This window comes from Salvelinus fontinalis, chromosome 6 (genome assembly GCF_029448725.1).
Source record: "Salvelinus fontinalis isolate EN_2023a chromosome 6, ASM2944872v1, whole genome shotgun sequence".
Taxonomy (NCBI): domain Eukaryota; kingdom Metazoa; phylum Chordata; class Actinopteri; order Salmoniformes; family Salmonidae; genus Salvelinus; species Salvelinus fontinalis.
Window position 1 is genome coordinate 79,100,222 of NC_074670.1, and position 21,082 is coordinate 79,121,303.

Sequence of the window (21,082 nt, forward strand, 5' to 3'; positions counted from 1 at the left end):
GAAAGAACATCTGAAGGATGAATTATGCTGAGCATATGTGTGGGCTTCCATCTGGTCACTAAACATCTTTTTTTTTTTTGCCGCAGTCAGTCCAGACAACCATAGTCACTTCTGGGGTACTGTGAAAGTCAGTGTAGAGTCATCGTTCAACAAGAATATATTGGGGAGATCTGGAATGGGATCTAACTATGCTTGATAGAGACCCAACTATGCTCGATAGAGACCCAACTATGCTCGATAGAGATCTGGAAACTTGAAACCAAAAAGGTCCTCATGCTGGGGCACTACCACATCATACCGTATGCATGTAAGTTCCAATATTTATTTGAGAACACAACGGACAATTTGGAATAGGAAAAAGTTTAAATTGATCTGTGAATTAATTTGTAGTGGATTAGTTGATGATTCATATTGAGGAGGACATTGGGATATTGATCCAGACTCTGTTCCAATGTGTATGTTATTGTATTCCATACCGTTACTATTCCCATTGCTTTACAGAGGGCTTCGAGTAGTTTTTTATTATATATATAGATTGGATACAAACCCTCCACTTGTGTTCTGGCTACCTAAAAACTCAATGAGTGGATGGAATGGGAGTCGTTGGCTCCATGGGACTCCATAAGTGCGCAAAGCGGTTCTTAAATGTAAAAAAAGAAAGAGAAAGAAAAGAAGAATCAGGTAAATTAGACATATTTTTTTAGGTCATGAAAGGAAAATCAACCTTATTCATTATGTCCCTTTTCAGACAATAAAAAAGGCAGGGAGATATTTCTAGATATTAGTGATGGGGTATTGCATTGCACTTCCCACTTAACCAGATTTCTAATATGTTGCCAGGTCTGTATTGAGTGGGTGATGATTGGTCCAAACTGAGTACGGCAAAACTTAAGAGATAAGGCAGAGAATAGTACATATTCAACTGTAAATGGTGACACTATATTTTCCTCTGTTTTCAACCAAGGAAGAAATGTAGCCATTTCATAAGTGGGTGAAGATCTAGAGACAAAGCATAGAATTTGAAGTTGGGTAAATCTAGATCCCCATATCCTTTGGCTTGCTGGAGTTTCGTCATTTTAATTCTGGGACGTTTCCCTTTCCATCTAAAATTAAAAATTGAACTTTTAATATTTTCCCAGTACCCTAATGGCATGGGCAAAGGAATCATGCTATCAAAGACATTTAGTCTAGGCAATACATTTATTTTGGCTTTCAACATGATAATGTTAATCTTAGATTAAACCATCTTTTGAGGCCTGGCGTAATTGCAGTTGTGACTTGTTTGTAGTTCTTCAAAACAATTTTATCTAGCGTGGGAAAAATTCCAATAACCAAGTATTTTAAATCGGGCACAATTGGTATCTTTGATTCTATGTTGAGATGGAACATTGCTTGAACTTCCACGATGCATACAAAGCCCTTCCCCGCCCTCCCTTTGGCAAATACAACCATGACACTGACGTTTCCAGACAAACTAAACACCTTCTTTGCCCGCTTTGAGGATAATATTGTGCCACCGTCGCGGCCTGCTAACAAGGACTGCGCCCTCCCTCTCCTTCTCCGTGGCTGACGTGAGTAAAACATTTAAACGTGTTAACCCTCGCAAGGCTGCTGGCCCAGACGGCATCCCTAGCTGCATCCTCAAAGCATGCGTAGACCAGCTGGCTGGTGGGTTTACGGAAATATTAAATCGCTCCCTATCCCAGTCTGTTGTCCCCACATGCTTCAAGATGACTACCATTGTTCTTGTACTCAATAAGGCAAAGATAACTGAACTAAATGATTACTGCCCCGTAGCACTCACTTCTGTCATCATGAAGCGCTTTGAGAAACTAGTTAAGGATCAAATCACTTCCACCTTACCGGCCACCCTAGACCCAGGTTCAGTTTGTATACCGCCCCAACAAGTCCACAGACGACGCAATCGCAATCACACTGCACACTGCCCTGTCCCATCTGGACAATAGTAATACCTATGTAAGAATGCTGTTTATTGACTACAGCTCAGCATTCAACACCCTAGTACCCTCCAAGCTCATCAGCGGAGGGCCCTGGGTCTCAACCCCGCCCTGTGCAATTTTGTCCTGAACTTTCTGATGGGTCGCCCCCAGGTGGTGAAGGTAGGAAACAACATCTCTACTTCGCTGATCCTCAACACTGAGTCTCGACAAGGGTGCTCAGCCCCCTCCTTGTACTCCCTGTTCACCCACGACTGCATGGCCATGCACGCCTCCAACTCAATCATCAGGTTTGCAGACGACACAGCAGTAGTGGGCCTGACTACCAACAACGATGAGACAGCCTACAGGGAGGAGGTGAGGGCACTTGGAGTGTGGTGTCAGGTAAAAAACCTCTACCTCAACATAAAAAAACAGAGGAGATGATGGTGGACTTCAGAACACAGCAGGAGGGAGCAGCACCCTATCCACATCGATAGGACAGTAGTGGAGGAGGTGGAAAGTTTTAAGTTCCTTGGCGCATACATCACCAACATACTGAAATGGTCCAACCACACAGACAGCGTTGTGAAGAAGGCGCCACAGCGCCTCTTCAACCTCAGGAAGCTGAAGAAATTTGGCTTGTCTCCCAAAACCCTGACAAACTTTTACAGATGCACAATCGAGAGCATCTTGTTGGGTTATATCAAAGCCTGGTATGGCAATTGCACCGCCCTCAACCGCAAGGCTCTCCAGAGGGTGGTGCGGTCTGCACAACGCATCACCGGGGGCAAACTACCTGCCCTCCATGACACCTACAGCACCCGATGTCACAGGAAGGCCAAAAAGATCATCAAGGACATCAACCACCCGAGCCACTGCCTGTTCACCCCGCTATCATCCAGAAGGCGAGGTCAGTATAGGTGCATCAAACTTCACTAACTCATAGAGGCTGCTGCCTACCTTGAGACCCAATCACTGGCCACTTTAATAAATGGATCACTTTATACAATGCACTCTAAATAATGCCACTTTAATAATGTTTACATGTTTTACATTACTCATATCACATGTATATACTGTATTCAGTATTTTATACCATCTATTGCATCTTGCCTAAGCCACTCGGCCATCGCTCATCTGTATACTTACATGTACCTATTCTCATTCACCCTTTTAGATTTGTGTGTATTAGGTAGTTGTTGGGGAATTGTAAGATTACGTGTTAGATATCACTGTTAGAGATCACTGTTAGAGATCACTGTTAGAGATCAATGTTAGAGATCACTGTTAGATATCACTGTTAGATATCACTGTTAGATATCACTGTTAGATATTACTGTTAGATATCACTGTTAGAGATCACTGTTAGATATCACTGTTAGATATTACTGTTAGATATCACTGTTAGAGATCACTGTTCTATATCACTGTTAGATATTACTGTTCGATATCACTGTTAGATATTACTGTTAGATATCACTGTTCGATATCACTGTTAGATATCACTGTTAGATATTACTGTTAGATATCACTGTTAGATATTACTGTTAGATATCACTGTTAGATATCACTGTTAGAGATCACTGTTAGATATCACTGTTAGATATCACTGTTAGAGATCACTGTTCGATATCACTGTTAGATATTACTGTTAGATATTACTGTTAGAGATCACTGTTAGATATCACTGTTAGATATTACTGCATTGTCGGAACTAGAAGCGCAAGCATTTCGCTACACTCGTATTAATTTCTGCTAACCATGTGTATGTGACAAATCCAATTTGATTTGATTTGTTACTCGATGTTTGTACCATTTCTAATAATATTGGGCCAAGTTCAGACCAAAAGGTTTATTCAAATTCAGTTGGGATGCCATCCCGTCCAGGGGATTTACCTCGGTTCATGTCTTCTCACTGCGTCGTGAAAATCATTGAGTGGTATAGACGTGCATCATCGGGAAAAGATTTGCGGTAGATTCAGCCCCTCTAAAAAGGTCTCATATTGTCTGAGGTTATTATGTAATTAATTGATGATGAATCATGCAACAAAACTGAATCAAAACAATATCAGCAAGAGTATCATTATTTTATTTTATTTACTAGCTAAGAGGAAGCTAGGTCTATTACCGTCCAGATTATCAGTTTGTCTGACTCTATGAAGTACACATTCTCCTCTTAATCTTAATCTGAGTAAGGAATTTAACGCAGATTTGATGAGTAATAATTCTCTCTCCTTCTTGGCGGAGAAACTGTTCTGCTGATGGCGAGTTAGTACGGATAAATTGGACTCCAGCTCGGTTATTTGTTTTCAGTTGAGACATGTTCAATTCAGAAGCAAATGCTATTGTACTGTTTCTAATGAACCATTTAATGGCATCCCACACGAATCCATTGTCATTTACAGACTCTTTGTCGAGGATAAAGAATGTAAATCAAACCTGAATTGATCACAGAAATCCACATTTGTTTTAAGAGATTAAATCTCCACCTTGTGGCACGATTTGGAGCATTGGCTATGGATCATTTGCATGATGATCAGATATAGACATGTTTATATCTTCTGAACTAGATCACAAACTGGGATTAAAGTCATGTAATCTATCCTTGAAAATGATCGGTGCCTGGTGGAGTTAGAAGTGTATTATTTCAGCTGTGGGTTATGCATATATCTGATAGCGTTAAATCAGAGACCATATTTCACAACGCTATGGTGGCTGGTGGTGCAGATCTCGATGTGTTCGATTTTTCCATTGTCAGGTTAAGTGTTGTTTTCATAAAACTACACAAAACCACATGGAAATCAGATATTCCAGCAAGTATTTTGGATAAAGAAACAAAAAAAACGAATAATTGTAAGTATTGGGGGCATATGCAGAAATAAATAAAATACAAATTTGGGCCAGATAAAATGCCTTTCACATAGGCAAATCCTTCCTTCTTCATCATTCCCTTGGTCTAACATATGAAACCTGAAATCACGGAGACACACAGCAATTACCCATTTTGTTGTATTATTAGCAGAATGAAAAGGCAGCAACCTCGAAGGTGTTGTTTGTTTTCTATATTACTTCTATCATTCCTCATTATATGAGTTTTCTCGAGCAATATCTCCTTCTTTCCTATTCACATGTCATTTCTAACCAAACATAAGCTTTCAGGAGAGAAACTAGATTCATGCAAGCTTTTACTGATTATCTATATGGGATAAAACAAGCTATACAAGGCTGGGACTGAGGCTGGGACTGCTCTGAGATGGAAAATGACTTGTGATGAGTTTTATTGCCCCTCAAAGCAAAAACTATTCCCAGATGGATGTTTTGGGATTGCATAGGAATGAGACAGAACAGAATGTGTCCTCGGAGTCTCATACAGGCTACTAAATGTCAGGTGGTCCTAGGATATACTGCCACAATTCAAACTACACATTAGGGAAACCATCACAAATTTTAACTGGACTGCAGTGCCGAATTAACTGTCAAATTACCATTGTCATTTTACCACCATTATCTTTACAAATTGCAGCACTGAATTTAATGTTAAAGCTGAATGTGTGCCCCCCCAAAAAATGGATTTTTTTTTTTTTTTTACCAGTTGCAAGTTTTGCTATGTTTATTCCAGCAACATTGAACACCGTATCCCACTGCTGGTTCTGGAGCTAAGCACAGTTGGTTCTGATTGGTCTCTGAATGGGAAACCATATCTAGCTGGAGGTGGTGAAATAAACATGTGGGAAAAAATGTCACACGGTGGATGTTTTTTTTTCTACGACGGATAAAACACGTGCCACATTTGTCCGAAAACAACGTCTGACTCATGTGAACATTTGACATGTGAAAGCAGAGGCCAGGGTAACGTAACCAAATATATTACATTGGAGAAAATGTGGAGTTTGTGAATTGTTTTTCACATGTGAAAGCAAAGGCCAGGGTAACATATTTTTTTACTTTAGTTTATTTAGTAAATATTTTCTTAAATCTATTTCTTGAAATGCATTATTGGTTAAGGTCTTGAAAAGTAAATATTTCACTGCAAAGTCTACACCTGTTGTATTCGGCGTGTGTGACAAATAAAAATGTATTTGAATGTTTGTGAACAAAATAAATGTAAAAAAACACTGTAAAGCCTAAAGGTTAAAACTAGCATTTTGATATAATGGATAGTCAGTTCTTGATTCCATCTATGGATATGAGAGTGGATGTATTGTTCCAGCTGAAAGTGTGGCGGAGAGAAATCTGTGTTCATTTTTTTTTCAATGAAGGATTGCTGATTCAAACACCTTTAGCAGAGTCATAATGTTATTATATGGTGCAACGCTCTAGTGAATGAGTTACTTTTGTGCCATTAATATCAAGCAAAACGGCTAAAAGTTGAGAACAAAATTCTTAGTATCGCAAACAAGAAGTGTGCAACTGCAAATCTGATTCTCACGTGAAAGTTTTTAACATCTGAAACAACAAATCACATGTGAGGTGAAAACAGCGTTAACATGTGAACTCTACATTTTAATACATGTGAAAACATGGTTTCATATGTGAAATATAAGCTGAACACGTGAAAACAGCTGGTGTTAACATGTGAACTCTACATTTTAATACATGTGAAAACATGGTTTCATATGTGAAATATAAGCTGAACACGTGAAAACAGCTATTTCACATGTGAAAATGCAATCATGACTATGTATTTCTTTGTACGGCGTGTACTGTGTATGTACTGTACTTACTTGTATGCACAATAAAAGTGTGTGCAGACCTCTGTATATGATAGAACAGTTTGTTCAACATTACCCACATCCATCACCTGGAGGTCGGTCAGCATGTCACCCTCTGTCTTTGTGACTCTCTTCATGGTGCTTCAGACATAATCCCTAAACCGACTAGACCCCTACATCAGTGTCCCTGACCTCCTCCAGACCTCCAGCAGCTTCTGTTAGTACCGGGGCATTTACACCCTTTGATGTGACCCTGGATCGGACTGGCTCACTGGGCTTGTCTCAGGAATTGATACTGGTGCTGCTACTCTCCCCCCGTAGCCTGGAGGTCTCTGTGTCTCTGTGTGTGTGTCTGTAGTCTGTTGGAGGCTGCACGGTGACAAAGAACGGTAAGGACTTATTATGAGAGCGATAACCTTGAAATACACTGTATTACTGCATCCTAGTCCTCACCTAACCAACAAAACAAAACATTGATTTGTGTAAAATGTATTGCAACCCCCCCCCCCCCAACCCCTCATACATACAAGCCCAGCGTAATTGTATAAATGTACTTGTATTAAAGATGAATCGTCTTGAAATTGATGAGTAGCAGCCAAAACCACAGATGAAGTGCTGTAGCTATACAACAAGTTATGGACCAGTGAAACCCCCCCCCCCCCCCCCATGTAGATGATAGGCATAATCAAGACATGAGGGACAAAGGAAGGGCTCATTTTCCCAGAGATTATTGACAGAGGTATCTGCATCCAAAACGGCACCCTATTCCCTAATTAGTGCACTACTTTTGACCAGGGTCCATAGAGTAGTGCACTATATGGAGAATTAGGGTGCCGTTTGTGACACATATGAGGGTGCCATTTGGGAGGGAGGGGGGGTGTGTTCAGGTTTCAAGTTTTATTTGTCACATGCACAAGTACAGTGAATTGCTTTGCTGAAAGTCTTCAGATTAAATTACTGTTGACTGAGTGATGAGGGTTTCAATCCCATCTAATGCCCTTAAGGATACTCCCCAACATGTAAACCTGTTAGCTAAACACATGGAGGCCTAATGCATTTAATATGGGTTAAAAATGCTTCAAGGAATATATCACAAATTATATCACGTGACAGAAAAACTCACAATGATTTAATGTGAAGAAACACAGCAATTATTTCTCTCCGGTGTACTCTTTGAACAGATAATTGAATTTAATTATTCAGCGTACATCTTTTAATACGCTTTCCTAATTTCCTCACAAATTGATTATGTGTACGCAATTTCGGTTCATGTTTAATCTACATATCTCTGGGCTTCTCTAGAATTGGTGCCAGTGACTGAGGCTGCATCTCCAATGGCATCATTTTCCCCTTTACAGTGCACTACTTTTGACCAGGGCCATTTGGAACGTAGTCACAGATAGAACGTGTAGTGCAGACTAGTGGCAGTAAATTAATAACTCATAATGTGTTGTTAGGAATCCTTAAGAGTTTGTGCATCAATCAAAGTAAAAATAATAAAACAAATATCCACGAAAATCAGTCTGTTTAAAATGGAGATATGTTACATTTTTTTGTTGCATGGGCTGGGTATCAATCCGCTGCATTCACCTAAACCACTGAGCTCACTTCAAAACTGTCCCTGGCCATGTTGAGTTTCAGCATCACAATCCCAACACCATCCTTCCATCACACCCCCAACACATTCCAACACCATCCCAACACCATCCTTCCATCACACCCCCAACCCATCCCAACACCATCCTTCCATCACACCCCCAACACATCCCAACACCATCCATGCACTATCCTTCCATCACACACCCAACCCATCCCAACACCATCCTTCCATCACACCCCCAACACATTCCAACACCATCCCAACACCATCCTTCCATCACACCCCCAACACATCCCAACACCATCCTTCCATCACACCCCCAACACATCCCAACACCATCCATGCACTATCCTTCCATCACACCCCCAACACATCCCAACACCATCCATGCACTATCCTTCCATCACACCCCCAACCCATCCCAACACCATCCATGCACTATCCTTCCATCACACACCCAACCCATCCCAACACCATCCTTCCATCACACCCCCAACACATCCCAACACCATCCCAACACCATCCTTCCATCACACCCCCAACCCATTCCAACACCATCCTTCCATCACACCCCCAACCCATCCCAACACCATCCTTCCATCACACCCCCAACCCATCCCAACACCATCCTTCCATCACACCCCCAACCCATTCCAACACCATCCTTCCATCACACCCCCAACCCATTCCAACACCATCCTTCCATCACACCCCCAACCCATCCCAACACCATCCTTCCATCACACCCCCAACCCATCCCAACACCATCCTTCCATCACACCCCCAACCCATTCCAACACCATCCATGCACCATCCTTCCATCACACCCCCAACCCATCCCAACACCATCCTTCCATCACACCCCCAACCCATCCCAACACCATCCTTCCATCACACCCCCAACCCATCCCAACACCATCCTTCCATCACACCCCCAACCCATTCCAACACCATCCATGCACCATCCTTCCATCACACCCCCAACCCATCCCAACACCATCCTTCCATCACACCCCCAACCCATCCCAACACCATCCTTCCATCACACCCCCAACCCATCCCAACACCATCCATGCACTATCCTTCCATCACACACCCAACCCATCCCAACACCATCCTTCCATCACACCCCCAACACATCCCAACACCATCCCAACACCATCCTTCCATCACACCCCCAACCCATTCCAACACCATCCTTCCATCACACCCCCAACCCATCCCAACACCATCCTTCCATCACACCCCCAACCCATCCCAACACCATCCTTCCATCACACCCCCAACCCATTCCAACACCATCCATGCACCATCCTTCCATCACACCCCCAACCCATCCCAACACCATCCTTCCATCACACCCCCAACCCATCCCAACACCATTCTTCCATCACACCCCCAACCCATTCCAACACCATCCTTCCATCACACCCCCAACCCATTCCAACACCATCCTTCCATCACACCCCCAACCCATCCCAACACCATCCTTCCATCACACCCCCAACCCATCCCAACACCATCCTTCCATCACACCCCCAACCCATTCCAACACCATCCATGCACCATCCTTCCATCACACCCCCAACCCATCCCAACACCATCCTTCCATCACACCCCCAACCCATCCCAACACCATCCTTCCATCACACCCCCAACCCATCCCAACACCATCCTTCCATCACACCCCCAACCCATTCCAACACCATCCATGCACCATCCTTCCATCACACCCCCAACCCATCCCAACACCATCCTTCCATCACACCCCCAACCCATTCCAACACCATCCTTCCATCACACCCCCAACCCATTCCAACACCATCCTTCCATCACACCCCCAACCCATTCCAACACCATCCATACACCATCCTTCCATCACACCCCCAACCCATCCCAACACCATCCTTCCATCCCCTCCCCATCCTAATTGTTTTTGTCTCTTAGGTAGCATGGCTCAGCTTTGATGTTCAAACCCACATCTCCCTTACAAAGGCTTGTGACTGAGGTGAGCAGGGAGGAAGGCAGATGGGTTGTGACAGGATGGGGCGAACCTGACGTCTCTCTTCCCCTTTCAAGTGCTCTGGTTCAATCATCCCTCGCCACACAAGCTGTTGTGTAGCACCTTTGAAATCATGGCGTCGGCACAATAGTCTTGACAGTTAATGACTTCTTGTAAAGTTCTAAAGCGGAACCTGATTACACGCTCTCGCTAACGTGTCATGCATGCACGCACGAGCACATACACACACAAACATACACAAACACACACACACACACATTTTATGCCAGGGTAACATGCCCATACAAACTCTGCTCTGCCTCCATCGCTCAACACTCGTAGATATCGTTGTTATTGTTTTTGGTTATTCCCTGTGATTTATTTCTCGTAACAATTTATATTTTTAATTGTATATTTATCTTGAACTTTGCATTGTTGGAAAAGGACCTGTAAGAAAGCTCTCCACATTTAGTTTACACCTGTTGTTTAAGATGCACGTGTCAAATACAATTCGATTTTGATTTGAAAATAAATACAGGAATGAAAATAAACAATTAAAATGTTAATATGAGTTGCTGAACAGGTCAAAAGGGAGGAAGCACGTCAAAAAGAGCTCTAAGCTCCTCCGAAATGAATCAGAACTATGTATTGTGTTTGAACTTGAGGTGTGAGAATTGTTGGCTACAGATGAAGGAACGTTATATACTCAGCCGTCTTGATGATTTGAAACCTGAATAGTTTTCTAATAAACAGCCAAAACACATGGTTTTCTAAGAAACAGCCAAAAACATGGTTTTCTAAGAAACAGACAAAATACCAAGGTTTTCTAAGATAAAGACATAACACAAAGTTTTCTAATAAACAGCCAAAACACATGGTTTTCTAATAAACAGCCTAAACACAAGGTTTTCTATGTCGCTACTTCCGCCGAAGTCGGTTCCTCTCCTTGTTCGGGCGGTGTTCGGCGGTCGACGTCACCGGCCTTCTAGCCATCACTGATCCATTTTTCATTTTCCATTGGTTTTGTCTTGTCTTCCTTCACACCTGGTTCCAATCCCATCAATTACATGTTGTGTATTTAACCCTCTGTTTCCACTCATGTCCTTGTCGGAGATTGTTTGATTGTATGTGATTGTGCATATTATGTGTTGGTGTGCGACGGGTTTTGTACCCACTTTTGTTATTTTGTACATTTTGGTTTTTGGAATTTTATCAGCATTTATTAAACAACTCCGTTTTTACCAAGTTCATTCTCCTGCAATTGACTTCTCTGCCACCAACACGCACCCATTACATTCTAAGATTGCCAAAACAAAAGGTTTTCTTGGAAACACCAAAGTTTTTTAAGAAACAGACAAAATACCAAAGGTTTTCTAAGATAAAGACATAACAAAGTTTTCTAAGAAAGCCAAAAAATGGTTTTCTGAGAAACAGCCAAAACAAAATGTTTTCCTAAGAAACAGCCAAAAAATGGTTTTCTGAGAAACAGCCAAAACAAAATGTTTTCCTAAGAAACAGCCAAAAAATGGTTTTCTGAGAAACAGCCAAAACAAAATGTTTTCCTAAGAAACAGCCAAAAAATGGTTTTCTGAGAAACAGCCAAAACAAAATGTTTTCCTAAGAAACAGCCAAAAAATGGTTTTCTGAGAAACAGCCAAAACAAAATGTTTTCCTAAGAAACAGCCAAAAAATGGTTTTCTGAGAAACAGCCAAAACAAAATGTTTTCCTAAGAAACAGCCAAAAAATGGTTTTCTGAGAAACAGCCAAAACAAAATGTTTTCCTAAGAAACAGCCAAAAAAGGGTTTTCTGAGAAACAGCCAAAACAAAATGTTTTCCTAAGAAACAGCCAAAAAAGGGTTTTCTGAGAAACAGCCAAAACAAAATGTTTTCCTAAGAAACAGCCAAAAAAGGGTTTTCTGAGAAACAGCCAAAACAAAATGTTTTCCTAAGAAACAGCCAAAAAATGGTTTTCTGATAAACAGCCAAAACAAAATGTTTTCCTAAGAAACAGCCAAAAAATGGTTTTCTGAGAAACAGCCAAAACAAAATGTTTTCCTAAGAAACAGCCAAAAAATGGTTTTCTGAGAAACAGCCAAAACAAAATGTTTTCCTAAGAAACAGGCAAAAAATGGTTTTCTGAGAAACAGCCAAAACAAAAGTTTTTCCTAAGAAACAGGCAAAACACAAGGTTTTCTAAACTAATACAGGTGGCTAATTACTGTATGTAGTGAAGGACCTCATATTTTAGATTCAGTGTTAATTCACTGACATACCATCAACATATCGCAGCAGGGAGAAAATACATTATAGTGTCCGTCTATGAAATCGTGTTCTTGACTGCCTCCTGAGAGCAAAGGTCACGTTGTTTTAACTCTTACATCTGGAACAGACATAAGAAATACTTTCTCTACAATCAAAGTTTGAAATCTCTGATATTTTCTTTTCCTTTCTTAAAGTAGTAATTGCAATGCAACTTTTGGGCTGAGCAACTACGGAAGAAGTCATTCCAATGTCACGGTTAAGTTTACCACATTCTGAATCTTCTGGCCCCCATAAGAAATCTAGAAATAAGTGCAATTCACTATTCTTCGGTAAATAAAAAAACTACAGCAAGAGCTTGGTACAAATGCTCTATTCACTTCCCAGACATTCTGTTCAGCCTTGAGAAATCCACAGAAATGCCTTTAATGTCATCAACGAAAGTCGTGTTCGGCAAAGCCTAAGATCAAGTTTTTCTCATAGTTTTTATAAAGTGACAAAAGAGTTTGCTCCTAATCACATCAGCAATAAATACAGTTGAAGGGAATTCATCCTGAATTAAACTTCTTCTACATTTCAGTTTACCTTCCTAGGACTGAGCATCCCTTGATCAGTCCAGACAATAATTTAGAATATTGATTATAGGGCCATGCAGCACACCACAACTAACTAGTTAATATATAGTGTTGATGTGACTACCACTAACTAGCTAATATATAGTGTTGATGTGACTACAACTAACTACTTTATATATAGTGTTGGTGTGACTACCACTAACTAGTTAATATATAGTGTTGATGTGACTACCACTAACTAGTTAATATATAGTGTTGATGTGACTACAACTAACTAGCTAATATATAGTGTTGATTTGACTACAACTAACTAGTTAATATATAGTGTTGATGTGACTACCACTAACTAGTTAATATATAGTGTTGATGTGACTACCACTAACTAGTTAATATATAGTGTTGATGTGACTACCACTAACTAGTTAATATATAGTGTTGATGTGACTACAACTAACTAGTTAATATATAGTGTTGATGTGACTACCACTAACTAGTTAATATATAGTGTTGATGTGACTACCACTAACTAGTTAATATATAGTGTTGATGTGACTACAACTAACTAGTTAATATATAGTGTTGATGTGACTACCACTAACTAGTTAATATATAGTGTTGATGTGACTTCTCCTCCTACGCCATGCCTCCTCAACTGTCAAATCCACACAGTCGTGGGTGGCCGTGAGTTTACTTTTACAATAATGACATTTCAGTAGGAGGATGATTGGATTATTCTACTGTTCTCTAAGGTGATCCCTCAACGTTGTCCTGGCGATAAAATAGTTGACTAGGCTAAAACCTCCTTTCCACGGCTCCGTCCCAAATGTCGTTCCCTATATAGGGCACTCCATTTGACCACAGATAAAAGTCGAAAGCAGTGCACTATATAGGCAATAGGGTGCCATGTGGGACTCACGCCCAGTCCATATCTGTTGTACTGTAAAGAGAATATAAAACTGGATGGGCTAAGTCCACATCTATCTGTTGTACTGTAAAGAGAATATAAAACTGGATGATGGGCCCAGTCCATATCTATATGTACTGTAAAGAGAATATAAAACTGGATGGGCTAAGTCCACATCTATCTGTTGTACTGTAAAGAGAATATAAAACTGGATGATGGGCCCAGTCCATATCTATATGTACTGTAAAGAGAATATAAAACTGGATGGGCTAAGTCCACATCTATCTGTTGTACTGTAAAGAGAATATAAAACTGGATGATGGGCCCAGTCCATATCTATATGTACTGTAAAGAGAATATAAAACTGGATGGGCTAAGTCCATATCTATCTGTTGTACTGTCAAGAGGATATAAAACTGGATGATGGGCCCAGTCCATATCTATATGTACTGTAAAGAGGATATAAAACTGGATGATGCGCCCAGTCCATATGTATATGTACTGTAAAGAGAATATAAAACTGGATGGGCTAAGTCCATATCTATCTGTTGTACTGTAAAGAGGATATAAAACTGGATGATGGGCCCAGTCCATATCTATATGTACTGTAAAGAGGATATAAAACTGGATGATGGGCCCAGTCCATATCTATATGTACTGTAAACAGAATATAAAACTGGATGGGCTAAGTCCACATCTATCTGTTGTACTGTAAAGAGAACATAAAGCTGGATGATGGACTATAATACTAAACAGCACTTTATTAGTTTACTGTATTTAGTTATACACAATATAAACACATGCAACATGTGTAACACTATGACTGCACAGGCAAAATCCTCACCATTAAATACAATATAAACTATGTATTGTGTGGTATGTAATTTATAATTGTAATTGATGAACACAGACGTCATCGTTTCTTAAGACGGAATAAAATACACATTGAAAAACTATTACATTCATGTTATTTGAGGTGGCAGTGAAAGTTCCACCCCTGTGTGAGATAGTGTGTTGCCCAATGAATAGACTGCCTTTAAATTGTACTAATGTATTGGACTGCCTTGAGAAGAGCAGGAGGAGGGGAGAGGGAAGGAGGAGGAGGAGGAGGAGGAGGAGGAGGAGGAGGAGGAGGAGAGAGGGGTGGAGGAGGAGGAGGGGAGAGGGGTGGAGGAGGGGGAGGGGAGAGGGGTGGAGGAAGAGGAGGGGAGAGGGGTGGAGGAGGAGGAGGGGAGGAGGAAGGGGAGGAGGAGGAGGTAGGGAGGAGGAGGAGCAGGGGGGAGGAGGAGGGGAGAGGGGAGGAGGAGGAGGGGAGGAGGAGGTGGAGGAGGGGAGAGGGGAGGAGGGGAGAGGGGAGGAGGATGAGGAGGAGGGGAGGAGGATGAGGAGGAGGAGGGTAGAGGAGGAGGAGGATGAGGAGAGAGGGGAGGAGGAGGAGGAGGAGGAGGAGGAGGAGGAGGAGGAGGAGGAGGAAGAGGAGGAGGAGAGGGGAGGAGGAGGAGGAGGAGGGGAGAGGGGAGGATGAGGAGGAGGGGAGAGGGGAGGAGGAGGAGGAGGGGAGAGGGGAGGAGGAGGAGGAGAGAGGGGAGGAGGAGGAGGAGGGGAGAGTAGAGGAGAAGGAGGATGAGGGGAGAGGGGAGGAGGAGGAGGGGAGAGAGGAGGAGGAGAAGGAGAGAGGGGAGGAGGAGAGGGTATGAGGGGGGGTGGAGGAAGAGGAGAGGGTATGAGGGGGGGTGGAGGAGAAAGGGAGAGGGGTGGAGGAGGAGGAAGAGGAGAAGGAGGAGGGGAGAGGGGTGGAGGAGGAGGAGGAGGAGGAGGAGGAGGAGGAGGAGGAGGAGGAGGAGGAGAGGGGAGTGGGAGGAGGGGAGAGGGGAGGAGATGGAGGAGGAGAGGGGAGGAGGAGGAGGAGGGGAGAGGGGAGAGGGGGGGAGGAGGAGGAGGGGAGAGGGGGGGGAGAGGGGAGGAGGAGGATGGGAGGAGGAGGAGGAAGAGAGCGGTCCTTTCTCTCCAGATCTAAGCTTCAAGGACCAGCCATAATAAGGTAGTGGTGATAGAGAACACCTGGCATGGAGAGGTGAAGGAGAGACTTACCTGCAGCAGTCAGCACACAAGAGGTTCACTACTCACAGCTTAAGCTGATAACAGGAAAATAAGTTAAAAGTGTTAAGAGGTCATGAGAATAAGTATTTTCTACCAGACAGAACTGGGGAAGTCTTATACTCAGAAATATGGTGTAACATTAGCCAAGATGGAAAGTACAGCAGAAAACAGGATGGAAGGCAGCTTTAAAGCACCAAAAGCAATTCCAATAGCTTTTTACTGTAAGTGAACTGACATATACTGTATTATGTGAATTTTCTCTTTCACAAACCAAATAGAGGAATGAGTTTTAGAAATATACTGTAGAAGAATATTTTCATAACAAGTGGTACACTCCAGATAGAATAGAACCAGAGATTTACCGACTACGTCAAACCAAGTCTTTAACAATCCAACACATCAAGTCGTCATTTCAAAGTAAAAGGAAATGGCCAATGATTTTAGCCTGTTGAGAAATAGTCATATCGTCAATATAATAAAATCATTTTAATTACTAAGAGTTACAGATTTTGTCATGAACTATTGACATCAACCAGTAAAGTAGTTAAGTTAGCTAATTCCGGAAGGTTTGTCCAAAATGGCAACCTATTCCCTATGTAGGGCACTACTTTTGACCAGGCCCCATAGGGTATGTGGAGTGTCTCAAGCTAATTATGGGCCTGGGTTTTACAGACATGTTGTAGGAAGCAGAATGGTCCAGTGGTCTGATGTGACTCAGGCACATTACCACTGCAATTGAGTGTGGCCAAACGTGGCCATCTAGTCATTAATCCACATTAAGACGTGTTGCCAAATGAGCAACATCTCCGGGTTGTTGAAGTCAAACATATTCACGGCTGGTTTAATATAGCATGATTCCCTGTCAATGTTGTTTAGGATTTCCAGCTCTGAAGTTCATGCAAGGCTCACTTTACTCAATAAAGTTAGCATTTCAACACTCGCGGTGTTAGGGGGAAACCGGTTTGTGTTATTAAACCAGTATAAATCAGGTAGTGTTCTGTTATAGACCAGTATAAATCAGGTAGAGTTGTGTTACTAGACCAGTATAAATCAGGTAGAGTTGTGTTACTAGACCAGTATAAACCAGGTAGAGCTGTGTTACTAGACCAGTATAAATCAGGTAGAGTTGTGTTATAGACCAGTATAAATCAGGTAGAGTTGTGTTACTAGACCAGTATACATCAGGTAGAGTTGTGTTACTAGACCAGTATAAATCAGGTAGAGTTGTGTTACTAGACCAGTATACATCAGGTAGAGTTGTGTTACTAGACCAGTATTGAAGAATACAACCAGTCCATTTGCATGTATCTCCAGGGGGTAAGCTGTACCTTATTGCTTTAAGGTATTGCAATTGTCTTGGATGAATTTCAGGAAATAGTTTAGTAGTGTGAGGTCCAAACCACATCTTTTAGCAGAGATACTCCTGTCCTTAGAGATAATTACTGGTACTCAGACAAATAGGCTCAATGGTGAAATCAGATACTACGGCCAGACAGTAATACGGTCACTAACAAATTACTGAACTAATTACATGTGACACATGTCTTCATTGGTCTTCTCTGCACCTCTTGTAGTAACAAAATACCAATAACAAGCACCTGTAGTGAATGGAATCCCAATACCAACGCTCTTGGGCACAATGTAATAAAATACCTATACAGTAAACCTTAATGTGTCTTGTCTTCTATGTTATTGAAGGTAGGTCTGTGAGCACTGTTACACTGTTGTGAGCCAACTGTCCAGCAGCCAGCAGCAAGTAGATTCCAGCAGCAAGTAGATTCCAGCAGCAAGTAGAATCCAGCAGCAAGTAGATTCCAGCAGAATATAGAATCCAGCAGCAAGTAGAATCCAGCAGCAAATAGAATCCAGAAGCAAATAGAATCCAGAAGCAAGTAGATTCCAGCAGCAAGTAGATTCCAGCAGCAAGTAGATTCCAGCAGCAAATAGAATCCAAAAGCAAGTAGATTCCAGAAGCAAGTAGATTCCAGCAGCAAGTAGAATCCAGCAGCAAGTAGAATCCAGCAGCAAATAGAATCCAGAAGCAAGTAGATTCCAGAAGCAAGTAGATTCCAGAAGCAAGTAGAATCCAGCAGCAAGTAGAATCCAGAAGCAAGTAGATTCCAGAAGCAAGTAGATTCCAGCAGCAAGTAGAATCCAGCAGCAAATAGATTCAAGCAGCAAGTAGAATCCAGCAGCAAATAGAATCCAGAAGCAAGTAGATTCCAGCAGCAAGTAGAATCCAGCAGCAAGTAGAATCCAGCAGCAAATAGATTCCAGCAGCAAGTAGTGCCAGCAGCAAGTAGATTCCAGCAGCAAATAGAATCCAGCAGCAAGTAGATGCCAGCAGCAAGTAGAATCTAGCAGCAAGTAGATTCCAGCAGCAAATAGAATCCAGCAGCAGTAGATACCAGCAGCAAATAGAATCCAGCAGCAAGTAGATTCCAGCAGCAAATAGAATCCAGCAGCAAGTAGAATCCAGCAGCAAATAGAATCCAGCAGCAGTAGATACCAGCAGCAAATAGAATCCAGCAGCAGTAGATACCAGCAGCAAATAGAATCCAGCAGCAGTAGATACCAGCAGCAAATAGAATCCAGCAGCAAGTAGATTCCAGCAGCACGTAGGTTCCAGCAGCAAATAGAATCAAGCAGCAAATTGAATCCAGCAGCAAGTAGATGCCAGCAGCAAGTAGAATCTAGCAGCAAGTAGATTCCAGCAGCAAATAGAATCCAGCAGCAGTAGATACCAGCAGCAAATAGAATCCAGCAGCAAGTAGATTCCAGCAGCAAATAGAATCCAGCAGCAAGTAGAATCCAGCAGCAAATAGAATCCAGCAGCAGTAGATACCAGCAGCAAATAGAATCCAGCAGCAGTAGATACCAGCAGCAAATAGAATCCAGCAGCAGTAGATACCAGCAGCAAATAGAATCCAGCAGCAAGTAGATTCCAGCAGCACGTAGGTTCCAGCAGCAAATAGAATCAAGCAGCAATAGATGCCAGCAGCAAGTAGCAATAAGAGCAAGTTATCCATGTTTTGTACAGTTACCCATTTATTACAAGCAAACCTAAACCTTCATCCTTTAATAAAATGCACTTAACATGTTTTTATATCTTCCTCTTGACTGTTTCCCTATGAATGGGCCTAGAACCTGTGACTATAGTACATGCTATGAAAGTAAACTATACTGAACAAAAATATGAAAGCAACATGTTGGTCCCATGTTTCATAAGCTGAAATGAAAGATCCCCGAAATGTTCCATATGCACAAAAAGCTTTTTTCTCGCAAATTTTGAAGGAGCGTGCAATTGGCATGCTGACTGCAGGAACGTCTATAGAGCTGTTGCCAGGTAATTGAATGTTTATGTCTCTACCATAAGCCACCTCTCTGTTGTTTTAACCTCTACTTCATCACCATCCCTGATAAGGGGGCATCATCTTCAGTAAAAAGCTGACTAGCATAGCCTAGCATAGCGCCACAAGTAAATACTAGCATATAAATATCATGAAATCACAAGTCCAATACAGCAAATGAAAGATACACATCTTGTGAATCCAGCCATCATTTACGATTTTTAAAACGTTTTGCAGCGAAAACACAATATGTATTTCTATTAGCTAACCACAATAGCAAAAGACTCAACCGCATATTTTCACAATTTTTTTACAGCATAGGTAGCTATCACAAAACTGACCAAATAGAGATATAATTAGTCACTAACCAAGAAACAACTTCATCAGATGACAGTCTTATAACATGTTATACAATAAATCTATGTTTTGTTTGAAAATGTGCATATTTGAGGTATAAATCATTGTTTTACATTGCAGCTACCATCACAAATAGCACCGAAGCAGCAAGAATAATTACAGAGAGCAACGTGAAATACCTAAATACTCATCATAAAACATTTATGAAAAATACATGGTGTACAGCAAATGAAAGATAAACATCTTGTGAATCCAGCCAATATTTCAGATTTTTTAAGTGTTTTACAGCGAAAACACAATATAGCATTAAATTAGCTTACCACAATAGCCAAACACACAACCGCATTCATTCACCAGAATCTCCGGAGAAATTTTGGACAGTCACCTAATCTAATCAAATAACTAATCATAAACTTTACTAAAAAATACATGTTGGTCAGCAAATGAAAGATACACTAGTTCTTAATGCAATCGCTCTGTTAGATTTTTAGCAAAAAGGAAGTAAAATACGACTCAACATTTTCCACAGAAATACGAAATAACATCATAAATGGTTCTTACTTTTGCTGAGCTTCCATCAGAATCTTGTACAAGGAGTCCTTTGTCCAGAATAAATCGTTGTTTGGTTTTAGAATGTCCTCTTCTCCTGTCGAATTAGCAACCTTAGCTAGCCAAGTGGCGCGAAGATGTCCATCTTCACCTAACTCAGAGAACGGAAAACTCCAAAACTCCCGATAAACGTTAAATAATCTGATAAAACTATATTGAAAAAACATACTTTACGATGATATTTTCACATGTATCAAATAAAATCAAAGCCGCAGATATTAGCCGTCTATACCGAACGCTTTTCAGAAGCCAATGTTGATGTCCTTCCCGCGCCTTGGTAGACAAAGGAAATAGTGGTCACGTCATTCCAAAAGCTCTTGTTCGACCTCAGATCAAGCTAGACACCCCATTCCACCTCCCACTGCCTGTTGACATCTAGTGGAAGGCGTATGAAGTGCATGTATATCCATAGATTTCAAGAAAATTCATAGGAAGGCCCTGGAACAGAGCCTCGATTTCAGATTTTTCACTTCCTGTCAGGAAGTTTGCTGCAAAATGAGTTCTGTTTACTCACAGATATAATTCAAACGGTTTTAGAAACTTGAGAGTGTTTTCTATCCAATAGTAATAATATTATGCATATTGTACGATCTAGAATAGAGTACGAGGCAGTTTAATTTGGGCACGATTTTTTACAAAGTGAAAACAACGCCCCCATATTGACAAGAAGTT

The 21,082-nt window shown here is 41.5% G+C and overlaps 1 protein-coding gene across 1 annotated transcript; it reads left to right on the forward strand.

Annotated features, from left to right (window-relative positions):
* The first annotated feature begins 8,685 nt into the window (after positions 1 to 8,685).
* Positions 8,686 to 10,182, forward strand: LOC129858672 (uncharacterized). Its single transcript, XM_055927970.1, has one exon. It carries the CDS (start codon positions 8,686 to 8,688, stop codon positions 10,180 to 10,182), a length of 1,497 nt encoding a protein of 498 aa, XP_055783945.1.
* The last annotated feature ends 10,900 nt before the right edge of the window (positions 10,183 to 21,082 follow it).

What these genes read in the sequence shown, in the direction of transcription:
- LOC129858672 (XM_055927970.1), top strand. Translation starts at nt 8,686, where the DNA reads ATGCACTATCCTTCCATCACACACCCAACCCATCCCAACACCATCCTT.